Source organism: Pangasianodon hypophthalmus, chromosome 6 (assembly GCF_027358585.1).
Source record: "Pangasianodon hypophthalmus isolate fPanHyp1 chromosome 6, fPanHyp1.pri, whole genome shotgun sequence".
NCBI classification, from domain to species: domain Eukaryota; kingdom Metazoa; phylum Chordata; class Actinopteri; order Siluriformes; family Pangasiidae; genus Pangasianodon; species Pangasianodon hypophthalmus.
In genome coordinates, this window is record NC_069715.1 from 2605112 (window position 1) to 2618193 (window position 13082).

General features: G+C 38.5%; 1 protein-coding gene across 4 annotated transcripts in view; it reads left to right on the top strand.

Annotated features, from left to right (window-relative positions):
* Positions 1–13082, top strand: part of LOC113534663 (protein unc-13 homolog C) — a 187428-nt gene that overhangs the window by 150396 nt on the left and 23950 nt on the right. For all 4 annotated transcript variants that reach the window (XM_053234714.1, XM_053234713.1, XM_026927613.3 and 1 more), the window contains one exon: positions 11575–11722. In XM_053234714.1, the coding sequence (XP_053090689.1) occupies positions 11575–11722 (148 nt within the window). The remainder of the gene's footprint in view (positions 1–11574; positions 11723–13082) is intronic.

Here is a 13082-nt window from a genome sequence, read left to right on the forward strand (position 1 = left end):
ACATGCACACACACACACACACACACGTGTGAACCGAGTGCTGCTTGCTGTTAAAACACTGTCCGTCTACATCTGTGTCAGAGAACATAACCGGTTCAGACTCTGTCTCCTAGGCAACCGAATCTTCCTCCTTCTTCACTTTCTGACCAATCACAGAGCCAGGATGTTCCTCATTAGCATTCAGAGCAGAGGAACCAATTACACGAGTTTAAAAGCCAAAAATAAAGGCCTGGTGATGGAGATTAACATGTGTGGAATTGGAAAATCTTCTGATATTTTAAAGCCAGTTACACCACAGCACTTTTGAGTAGTGCAGCTGGAAATCACAGGTTTATATTAATGTACAGCTTTTTTTTTTTGTTTTGTTTTATTTACTTTAAGAGAGAAAAGAGAGGCTGGTGAGGGAATGACGTATAACGTACGTTATAATGTAAGTGAGAGGTTTCTTGGACGTTCCACATTAAATGTATTTAGTGTACTTTCATACACAGCATATACGTCGCTCTACGACGTGTGTAATAAGCGTACAGAGCGTATGAGACGTGTGTAATAAGCGTACAGAGCGTATGAGACGTGTGTAATAAGCGTACAGAGCGTATGAGACGTGTGTAATAAGCGTACAGAGCGTATGAGATGTGCGTAATAAGCGTACAGAGCGTAGGAGACGTGTGTAATAAGCGTACAGAGCGTATGAGACGTGTGTAATAAGCGTACAGAGTGTATGAGACGTGCGTAATAAGCGTACAGAGCGTAGGAGACGTGTGTACTAAGCGTACGGAGCGTATGAGACGCGTGTAATAAGCGTACAGAGTGTATGAGACGTGTGTAATAAGCGTACAGAGCGTAGGAGACGTGTGTAATAAGCGTACAGAGTGTATGAGACGTGCGTAATAAGCGTACAGAGCGTAGGAGACGTGTGTACTAAGCGTACGGAGCGTATGAGACGTGTGTAATAAGCGTACAGAGCGTAGGAGACGTGTGTACTAAGCGTACGGAGCGTAGGAGACGTGTGTAATAAGCGTACAGAGTGTATGAGACGTGTGTAATAAGCGTACAGAGCGTAGGAGACGTGTGTAATAAGCGTACAGAGTGTATGAGACGTGTGTAATAAGCGTACAGAGCGTAGGAGACGTGTGTACTAAGCGTACGGAGCGTAGGAGACGTGTGTAATAAGCGTACAGAGCGTAGGAGACATGTGTAATAAGCGTACAGAGCGTAGGAGACGTGTGTAATAAGCGTACAGAGTGTATGAGACGTGCGTAATAAGCGTACAGAGCGTAGGAGACGTGTGTACTAAGCGTACGGAGCGTATGAGACGCGTGTAATAAGCGTACAGAGTGTATGAGACGTGTGTACTAAGCGTACGGAGCGTATGAGACGCGTGTAATAAGCGTACAGAGTGTATGAGACGTGTGTAATAAGCATACGGAGCGTATGAGACGCGTGTAATAAGCGTACAGTGTATGAGACGTGTGTAATAAGCGTACGGAGCGTAGGAGACGTGTGTAATAAGCGTACGGAGCGTATGAGACGTGTGTAATAAGCGTACAGAGCGTAGGAGACGTGTGTAATAAGCGTACGGAGCGTAGGAGACGTGTGTAATAAGCGTACAGAGCGTAGGAGACGTGTGTAATAAGCGTACAGAGTGTACGAGATGTGTGTAATAAGCGTACAGAGCGTAGGAGACGTGTGTAATAAGCGTACAGAGCGTAGGAGACGTGTGTAATAAGCGTACAGAGCGTAGGAGACGTGTGTAATAAGCGTACAGAGTGTACGAGACATGTGTAATAAGCGTACGGAGCGTAAGAGACGTGTGTAATAAGCGTACAGAGTGTATGAGACGTGTGTAATAAGCGTACGGAGCGTAGGAGACGTGTGTAATAAGCGTACAGAGCGTAGGAGACGTGTGTAATAAGCGTACAGAGCGTAGGAGACGTGTGTAATAAGCGTACAGAGTGTACGAGACGTGTGTAATAAGCGTACAGAGCGTAGGAGACGTGTGTAATAAGCGTACAGAGTGTACGAGACGTGTGTAATAAGCGTACGGAGCGTAGGAGACGCGTGTAATAAGCGTACGGAGCGTAGGAGACGTGTGTAATAAGCGTACGGAGCGTAGGAGACGTGTGTAATAAGCGTACAGAGTGTATGAGACGTGTGTAATAAGCGTACAGAGCGTAGGAGACGTGTGTAATAAGCGTACAGAGTGTACGAGACGTGTGTAATAAGCGTACAGAGCGTAGGAGACGTGTGTAATAAGCGTACAGAGCGTAGGAGACGTGTGTAATAAGCGTACAGAGCGTAGGAGACGTGTGTAATAAGCGTACAGAGCGTATGAGACGTGTGTAATAAGCGTACAGAGCGTAGGAGACGTGTGTAATAAGCGTACGGAGCGTAGGAGACGTGTGTAATAAGCGTACGGAGCGTATGAGACGCGTGTAATAAGCGTACAGAGTGTATGAGACGTGTGTAATAAGCGTACAGAGCGTAGGAGACGTGTGTAATAAGCGTACGGAGCGTAGGAGACGTGTGTAATAAGCGTACAGAGCGTAGGAGACGTGTGTAATAAGCGTACAGAGTGTACGAGACGTGTGTAATAAGCGTACGGAGCGTAGGAGACGTGTGTAATAAGCGTACAGAGCGTAGGAGACGTGTGTAATAAGCGTACAGAGTGTACGAGACGTGTGTAATAAGCGTACGGAGCGTAGGAGACGTGTGTAATAAGCGTACAGAGCGTAGGAGACGTGTGTAATAAGCGTACGGAGCGTAGGAGACGTGTGTAATAAGCGTACGGAGCGTATGAGACGTGTGCCGACGGAGTACAGAAGATTCTTAACTTTCACAGCTGCAGAATTAAACCGAGCTGGTGGAATTGGCCCTGTTACAAACCCACGACGTGTGTGTGACACACACTCACCTTCCCTCAGCGAAGTGCTGATTGCATTCCTGCAGTTGCCTTTAAAGTGTACTTCAGTTGAAAAAGAAGTCTGTTTCAGATTGATTTTGTCCAAAAAAAAGTTGTGGCAATGGGGGAGTCAATACTTATGGACCTTTAGTGAACAGTTTTTACATTTCATGGAGCTGTAAGGAACATCCGTCCCCTCATCTCTGTGGTTCCATTAGAGTTTGCCTCACATCTAAATCTTTCTGGATAAAATCCTCATGATATGAGTTATATCAGTCAGATATGATGCTTTAACCCTGTAAAATCCTTGAAAGTCTAAATATATTTTTGTCTTTTTTATACTTTTCTTACTTTTCCTGTCCAACACACAGAAAAACTTTATAGCCCAAAGGCACAGTATCATTTTTACCAGCACAATCTATAAATGTAGCCATAAATTCGGATAGAATTCTGAGTAATATTTTTGTCATAGCTGTTCAGCCAGAAAGAGAAAAAAAAACTATTTACAAAATTTATTTACAAAAACAAAAATTATTTACACACATTTACTAAAACTGGGCCTCATTTATCAATCTTTTAGTAAAGTTATTAAAAATTCCCACCAAATTTACAAATGGTTCATGCGTTGATAAATCAGCCATAAATTGATAAGCTTCTTCATGACGCATTTACAGGGTTGAATCTGGAAAATATTTTTATATTTATTTCAATTTCAAAAAAGACAAAAAGCAGGAAAAAACTTAAAGCAGATAATTTTCTTTCAATTTTAACTAAACAAACACACATAGATAGATAGATAGATAGATAAGCAAATAACAAATAAACAAATATAATAACAAATAAAATAAATAGACAAATTTAAATAGACAGTGTTTAATTTTCTAATTTTCAAATTTGGGCATAGTAAAAAAAAAAATATATATATATATATATATATATATATATATATATATATATATATATATGTGTGTGTGTGTGTGTGTGTGTGTGTGTGTGTATAAAACAATATTTTGTAATATTATAATCTTTTATTTGTGTTTATTGAGAAGCATTAATATAAAATTAATTAATATAAAATAACAGCATGAATATTTTCTCACTGTAACTGACTAGCTGCAGTAGCATGTTTTAAACAAGTTTAAACAGTAATAAATTTGTTCCTCTTCCGAACACAATTGAGCATAATTTCATAATCTTCACTTTCGACAAAGTTTCTCTGCTTGTTTCTACAATCTACAAGAAAGAAAGAAGTGAAAGAATGAGTTATCAGAGCGTCAGAACAGAGTGAAAGTCAGAGTGAAGTCTGGTCTGAGATTATGAACATTACTGCAATGTTACAGAAGCACCTACTGTTCTGAGAGAGAGATGTGAGATTAGACTGTGACACACTTTTCTATTAGTCCATCACACCCTGCTGCTCTTCCACTTCTCTACAGCCTCGGGATTGAAAGAGAAGAAAATGAATTTTTTTTCAGTCAAACTACAGAGTGTGTGATATCACCCCCGCCAATTTCAGCTCGGCTTTTCTCTCTACTCGGTTTTGTCTTCAGTGATATTGTCCTGTATTTCATTTAACACACAACCTGTGTGTGTGTGTGTGTGTGTGTGTAGGTGGAAATGACCACATTCTTCCTGCTGCTTCTCAGACTTTATCCTTCAGGGAGCAAAACTGGCAAGAAATAAAAAACAAAACAAATAGATTTGAATGTTTTCAAAGTGTTTAGAAGAAAAAAAATGATGTTTTATGTCATATGGCAGATCATGAGGGCACTGAACTTTTTGTGGCATTTCGAGAATGCCAGAGTTTATTTGTACAAATGAAATAATCATTGAATCTTTTTCTATACACAGAAGAATATATGAAATAAACCCGAAGCGGTAAATAAAAGCTCTAAGAGGTGAGTTCGATTATAAATCAGTCACTGAAGTGAGGAATAAAACTCTCAGGGTCATGCTGTTATAGGAAAACAATCAATGACAGTGTGATATGATGAAGCAGAGTGACTGTTCCCAGCCTATAGCTGATTATTTTCCTAAAACTGAATTTTATTCCTCTTATACCACAGCAATTTATTAACAATTAAATTTTTCATTTATTAAACAACCACGTGTCACTTTCTATCCTTTTATAGTTACATTTACGTTAGTGTTATAGCAGCTAAAAACAGTTATTTCCTCTCCAGCCTCTCTTTTTTCTCTCTCTTGAAGTTCACAAGAAAAAAACTGACTGTTACAAAGCACTGACACTGGAGACTCCTCCCATAAATGTTAAAAAAAAACACATTTTCTTACTTTAACAAAACTTAATATATCAGTGATTATCACCAATCACCATATCAATGATTTTTTAATGAGTTTATGAGTCCCTGTGAATGAGCTGTTACTATAGAAACGATAACATAGCAGAATGAGCTAATTAATATAAACCTTATTGAAATGTTATAGAAAATTAATCAACACCTTCTGACCAATCAGAGACCAGACTTCAACAGCGCTGTGATATAATACGTTTAAAAAGTGGTGGAGTACAGGCGGTTCTGAACATCCTGATTGTCTCAGTCTGGCTGGAGAATTGAACCGAGCTGGTGGGATTGGTCCTGTTACTAACACACCGCGTGTGTGTGACACACACTCACCTTCACTAAACGAAGGGCTGATTGCATTCCTACAATCTACAACCAACACGTCAGCGGCGAGTCTTGTTTTAGATCAGATGTCTGGTTCCATTGAGTAAAACAGGTCTGAATGCACCGTGATTCCTCTTCGACTTTTTACCAAATACAGATAAAACTTGTAAAAAAAAAATAATAAAAGGAGAGCTGCAGGAACTTTTCCTTTTGAATAAACAGATGACGTGATTGGATTTTAAATTTTACATAAGGAACAAACTCAACATCTACACTTAACCCGTAATTTTAACCAACACTGACCAGGAAATACTTCAATTCTACTGTATTGTTGTACTTTTATTTATTAACTATCTGTAAAACATCCAATCCATATCCATCTAAATCCATACCAAATTTTCTGCATACATTTTTCAGATGTCCTGCACGTGATCAACGTCTACGACAATATTGTCATGAAAACAAATGAATGTCAATCGTTATCATGTTTTTAAAGCCAGAAGTAAAACCTACAATGGGAGATACTATTTTTTGCAGTATTAGGTACAGTTGATTGTATGTGTGGCCCAGATTGCAAATATAGTTGGCTTTTTTTTAATAATATTACATAAAATGACAGACTCCTGCATAGTGTACTTTTTTGTCTTGTTAGTATTGCCATAGTTCAGCGCTGCATTGTTTCCTGACCTGAAGCTTTTGTTATAGTTCTGATCTTAAACCCATTCTTCGCAAGAAGTGCTTACACTCATTAATATTTCATTCTGAAAGCTCTTAATTCACTTTGTGTGAGCGTAGCTGCTGCTATGATGCTAGTTTCATTTATTAAGGCTATTTAAATGCAGCTGTTTACAGTGTAGTTAGGCTGATTCTTTTCCCATGATGCACCCAGGGGTGAAAGTTGGATTTGTAGGTGGTGGAAACTGGGACAGTGACGCCAATGATCTGTGAGTTGACCTGCGTTAACATTAAGATTCAGCCTTAACCAAATCTAATCACCAAGCCAATTTGGACACAATGAAGACTTAATTAAAGGTAAGATTAGTACATATATCATCACAAGTCCTGTTAGACGAACATAGATAATTCACTCAGCAGCTCTGATAAAATCATCTTAATCTGAATTGATTTAAGCTTTTACAATCTCTCCTCTCATGTCAGAATATGATATGGACAATAAACTGGATGATGTCTGTTAAAGGTTAAACTTTATTGGCTCTTACTTTTTTCTTGTGAAACACAATTGTTTCTGTAACGCGGTGACCGTGATTTTGGTTCTTGCTGTCCATCACACTGCATGCAGAATCAGAAAACACACATTTTTACCCTCTCCAAGTTTCTGAGAATCATTTCGATGCACTTTAACTCTTGGATGCACCTCAGGACCAGAACATTTGGTCTGTAATCGTCTGCTATCCCTGCCATTTTGGATTTTTTCCACACTGTCTACTTTAATCTGATTCTACCAGAACTCAGTCTACTTACACAATCTACATCTCATCCAGGTTTACGATACATTACGGTTCAGTTGTCATGACAAGCTTGTCATGAAAACCGACGTGCTGAATCAATTCCCTGGAAACAAAAGTCCATTTTTTTGGTGTTCATGTCTTTCAGCAAGACGGATTCAGTGGTTTCCTCAGTAATTATTCATGACATCCTGCAGTAGATAATAAATCCTCTCACTCATCTGGTTTTTCTCCCTGGAACCTTGCAGATAGACATTTATGTGGAGGAATGATTGATTTCCCATAAGCCCTTGGGTTTATGGATTAGACTAGAGAACTCTAACCCTGTCCTGAGTATTACACTTAGCCTTATAACTTTAATGAGAGTTGGGAGACAGAGAGACACTCAAAACTGGATTTAATCACAGCTGATGACTCTGATGAGATCCTGCTGTTAGTTGATTGCTGGTTACTGTGAATTATTAAGGTTATGAGAGGAAATGAAAGTAAAATTAGATTCATGAGCAGATTCTTGGAGTTAGTAAGGTTAAGTGGTTACCTTTAAATACAGTTTGGGTCAAAATGACTCATTTTAAATGTTTATTGAAAGTGAAACTATATGACAGAAGATTTGTCCAAAATGAAACTTGTCCTTAGTAAAATGCCCTTGGCCCTCTAATGAACATGAACAATTTGTATTTGTAAAACTTCCAGTGCTGCAAATATGTTGTGTTTCTTTTTCCCATAGAAATGAATGGAAATAATTTTGGAAGGACGTGCACACCAAACTGGATATTATAGATATGGAACGTGGCTATGATGAGCCTGATCGGGATTTTACATTTTAGGCCATATCTTGAAAACCAGAGGCCTGGAGGACAAAATTCTTTTTCCCACTGAATCTTTTGGTAATTCTGAACGAATTTGCACTTTGGACCATTTAGCTCCACCCACAGTTGGGAACTAATCCTAGGATTTTTGCCCTATCGTTCAGAGATCACAAGTTCACATCCTGACGATGCCAGAGCCTCCCGTCCATGCTATCTGGGTAGGAGGGGCATACTCTGTCTCCGCTGTCAATCACAGCGACACTAGCTAATCATGGGCATGAGTGAGCTCGTGTAGGTATGTGGAAGAGGGCCGATAGCTCTTTCCTCTGAGAGTGCCAGAGTGTCTTATACTGCCTTGTGAACAGCAGTTGGAAAAGATACAGAACGTCTGCTGATAGCTGCTGTAATGTTACTATGATAACTGACTTGTTTCATGGATGTTCCACAACGTTAAATGTAACTGCATTGAAATGAAAAGTTGAAAAGTGCATTGTTTCATTCTTTAATACAGAAAAAATTAACTGTTGACAAATTTCTGTGGTAAGAGGAGAAAAACACTTAGGGACACTGTTAGAGGAAAATAATCACATCACAATCATGTTCATTATTTTCCTGTAACAGCACAAGTCTAAAGTTTTAATCTTTACTTAATTGACATAGGTCCTGATGAGAATCCAACTCTGCTAATTCAGTCGTGAATTATTGAAGTGTTTTGCCGACATCTGTGTTTGACCAGTCAGCACTACTGAGCATAATTTGCCCGCAAAACAAACAATCTAAATGCTTCATTATCAGCCGGCTGGATCAGGCATGCAATTATCTCATTTCAGCTAAATTGGGGTTTTTTTTGTTTTCAGGCTGTAATTGGCAGCAGAGTGAAGGGTCTGGAAGGAGGAGCTGACATGAGGCTATATCTCAATCAGACAGCCTGGGGACAGAAGGAAAAAGAGGGAAAGAAATACTGTGTTTATAAAGTGGATAACGCGCTGCAGAGTCGCTGCGTTTAGAGCAGCGTTTAGAGGAAGTGACAGCCCATCATTTATTTCCTGTATACATTTATGACACTGAGCTGCGATTCTGATGACAGCGACTATTGATATTTGAACTGAAACTTTCTCAGTTTTATGCAGATTAGCTATAAAACAGTAAAGGAACAAATCTTAATGGCTTTCCTCTAAGATAAATCCTCTGGTGTGAGATAGCTGATGTGCTGCACAATTCTTTACTTTAAAAACTTCACTTTAGTTCTTATAAAAAAAATCTAATGTCACTCAAACACAGTAAAAGAAACTTTAGTTTTGTCAAAGTTTGGGTACTATTACTACAATTACTACTATTATTACTGCTATTACTATTATTAAAATTACTATTACCAGGATTACTACTATTACTACTGCTAATACTGTTACTATTATTACTAATACTAATACCACTACTACTATAGCTACTACTTGTTGTTTTTTAGAAGTTTTAAGACTATTGCTAATATTGCTACTATTAATACTACTACTATTACTCTTATTACTACTGCTGCTGTTATTATTACTAATATTCCTATTACTACTACTATTACTTCTGGTACTCCTATTACTAGTACTAAAATATTACTACTACTGCTACTGCTACTACTATCACTTCTGGTACTCCTCCTATTACTACTACTACTAATATTACTACTTCTATTACTGCTACTACAACTACTACTATTAATACTCACACTAATATACAAAATAGCATTTCAAACTAGTGCACTACCAGTATCAATACCTGTAGTGGTGCACTAGTACACATGATTAAAGGCTTTTGACTAGCCAAGTAAGATTGTAATATGCATCTGTTACGGAAAGCTGGACAAGCCACACCCACAAGAGACAAATCAGCCGTTCATTGCTGAGAGGCAGGAAAAAGTCCAGGGGTGTGAGATGAAGGGAAAAAAGGAAAAAATAGAATAAAAAGGAAGTAAATGAGATAGACAGTGTTTAAAATGACAGTCCTTCATTGCCATTTACTGGAAGGCCTCTGTGCTGAAAACTCAATCTGGCTTAATCACATCATCAAATCAACAAACTGAGATTCGATTACCATCCCACTGACGGCAGGCCGCTAATCTGTTATTGTCCATCCTGCTAAGGGAGTAATATTTATTGTGAGAGAGTGTGATGGAAATGTCACATGTTCATCCAGATGCCTGGTCATCGCCCATTTAATCGCTCAGCACTAATGAGCAGTCAGGCCATGTGTGTGTGTGTTTGGGTGTGTGTGAGACATTTCAGGATAATAACTTTGACACTAAGTGAGTGGTGAAACTTTTTTGTTTTTTCATTCCATTACAAACGTGAGATCTTTTCAAAACAGGACCATCTGTCTAAATATGATTAACATTTAAAATTAAATGTAAATCTTTATAACATGGAAAATTGACAGGAAATGACATTTAAAGTGTGGTCTCTCAGCAAAAGGGTATGAAGGAGATTTTTATGGTTTTCGTCAACTGTCAAGGCCCAGTGTTCTCTTGGTGTCTTGTTCCACACAAACCCTTTGAGGAGCTGTAAGCGTGTGTATTTCTGTGCACATAAAAACTCTCCAAGCTGTTTGCTGCTGATGTGTGACAGGAGCTCCCTGAGGCATCACATCCCCATAAAGACGTGTCAGGATTCTCTTTATGTCAAAACGAATATAAATATCGAACTTCTCCGGATTCTGTATTTTTCAAACTTCCTTTACAAAATTGAATTAAAATGAGGGCCTCAGTTGTAGACTGCATAGATGTTTTGAGGGTTCCCACAAAGGGATGGACTGAGGAACCCATTAGGAACATTGCCTCAATGACAAAGAAGCCAAAAGTTATTCATCTTCACTGAGAGCTGCCAGTTACAGCACAGTTACAGGAGACAAAGTAGGCAGGACAAGCTGAAATGGGCGGGGCGATGGAAAGATGTTGAGCAGAGTTTAAACTTTATGCAAATTAGAAGCGAAATGACTATCAGCGGGAGTGCAGAATGGATTTTTTTCCTCCAGTGAAAAGAATTATTGATAAATTTTGGTTTTAGCTATTTGCTCCTAGTTTCATTTCTTAAATCAGTTGGTGCTACTCACCATGTAAAGGTAAATAGATGTCAGCGATCACAAATAATTAACGCTGAATCTGATTTTCTGTCAAAATGTGCATTTGCACTGTGCTAGCTATGCAGTATGTACTGCCAATAGCTAAGCACTACCATGGCAACCAAGATAGTAATTGTAACTAAAGACAGTAATGTTCACAACTACCAACATACATTGACCTGAGCAGTGCAAGGAGACAACATGTCTGAACACAGACACTTTATGTATGAAAGCCCACAAAATCTCCAGTTGTTCTTTAGGATTACTGCAAATTTTGTGTGAGATCAGATTAGCACCTTAAAATGTTTAGCATGGTCTCTATTTCAATGACTTTTCAATCATCTATTCCTCTCTCTCTAAATAATGTCATTGACTGGTCAGTAATGAAATTTGTCTGATAATGTATATTGTCAAAATGTATTGATATTTATGGGATAAAGCTAATAACTTGCCACATCATGTTATGTGTGGATTTAGTTGTTTTTCAGAAGTCTTATTATATTGTATAGCGGTGTTTATTAAGTGGCATAACCGATGAATCAGGTAATATATGATCTAAAACATTAAGGGTATGCAAAAGCAAAAGGCTTCAAAAGAGTTTGAAAAAATGCGTCTGGCTTATTAATCATTCACTTCTGTTTCTTTGTCTTTCTCTTTCCTTCCAGCAATATTTCCATGCTGGAGGGAATGGCCTGAAGAAAACCTTCCTGGAGAGAAGTCCTGACTTGAAGTCTCTGAAATATGCGCTTAGCCTTTACACACAACCCACAGATGCCTTGATCAAAAAATATATATGCACCCAGATGTCTCAAGGTAAGAAATAATTCTGTTGGAAGAATAAATCTTATGGATTATGGAGTGTGTGTATGGGGGTGTCTTTTGTTACTGTGAATAACCCAGATGTGAGTTATAAGCAAGCATGGGAAGGGTTAAGTGGCTTTATAACCATAATATTGTTTATATCGATCATCACTGAAATGGAGATGAGATCTATTGGGCATAGTAGTACAATAAATGGTACAATTGCATTGCTCTAAAATCTAAAGAGATGGGCGGGTTTAATGGGACAGAGCATTGCTAAATCGTGAACACAACAGGCGCTCCCTGTGGTTTCAATTCTAATCATAGTGCAGATGGATGATGATGTTCAATATCATATTTCTACACTTGAGGCTGTGCTTTGAAAGAGATACTGTCTACGAGAGGATGTAGAGGGTGTAGTTCTGCTGTTGTACATAAGGCAACTTTCATGGAAACTTGCTCAGATATTGCAAATAAGTCCTTTTATGTGGAGCGTAAAAATTTGGTTTGGACAAAAAGAAGATGCACGAAAGCATGATGGAACAATACGCCTTTGCATAAACTATGACATAGCACTCGTGTGTTCCGGTCTCGGGTGGTTTGTATTTAGCTGGTACTTTTTAGTGCCGTAATCAGGTTCATTTGCAAAGTTTTTGTATAATTCCCTACACATGAACAGAGAGAAGACATCAAACAAAAGTGTGTATGGTGGATGAGGGATTAGAGCTCAGCAGTGATTGGGGATGGTATAGTATATCTGTTTGTGTTGCTTCAGAACAGTTGTTTGGTGAGCCATCTCACATTTTCAACATCAGTTAGGACTGTAGAAATTTTCAATTTTATTGTCAACGAGGAATTAATTAAAGACTAAGGTTCATGGTTGTGTAGCAGCTGTCCGATTCTGTCAGTCTCGATGCAATTATGTTTATTTGGCTAAAAGCATCCCACACTACTGGATAATTTTGGACGATTTTGAGCCTGATTTACGCCAGCCATCAAAGTCGTCCTGATTACAGGCTGGTCTTAAACAATTATCTTCCCAGAGTTATCCTGTTGTGTTTGGTCTGTATTAATCCCTTCTAATCACAGTCCTGTCATGGCCACACTTATCGTAAAAATTTATGTTCAGTAATTACTCAACATCCTGCAGTGTGAAGGGGCAAATACTGCCACATTTGACATTACAAGCATGAAGTCATTTCCATTTATATGGAATATTTTTAGGGCAGGTTCTTTTTTTTTTTCTCTGAAAAATGAACACATGCTCAAGTCATGCATATCCAATTTTAAGTTGTTTGTATGTATGATGGCAGAATTTGAGAGTTGGGACTCTCAACAATGTGTGTTGTTTTGGTGTTTTGCAGTATGGAAG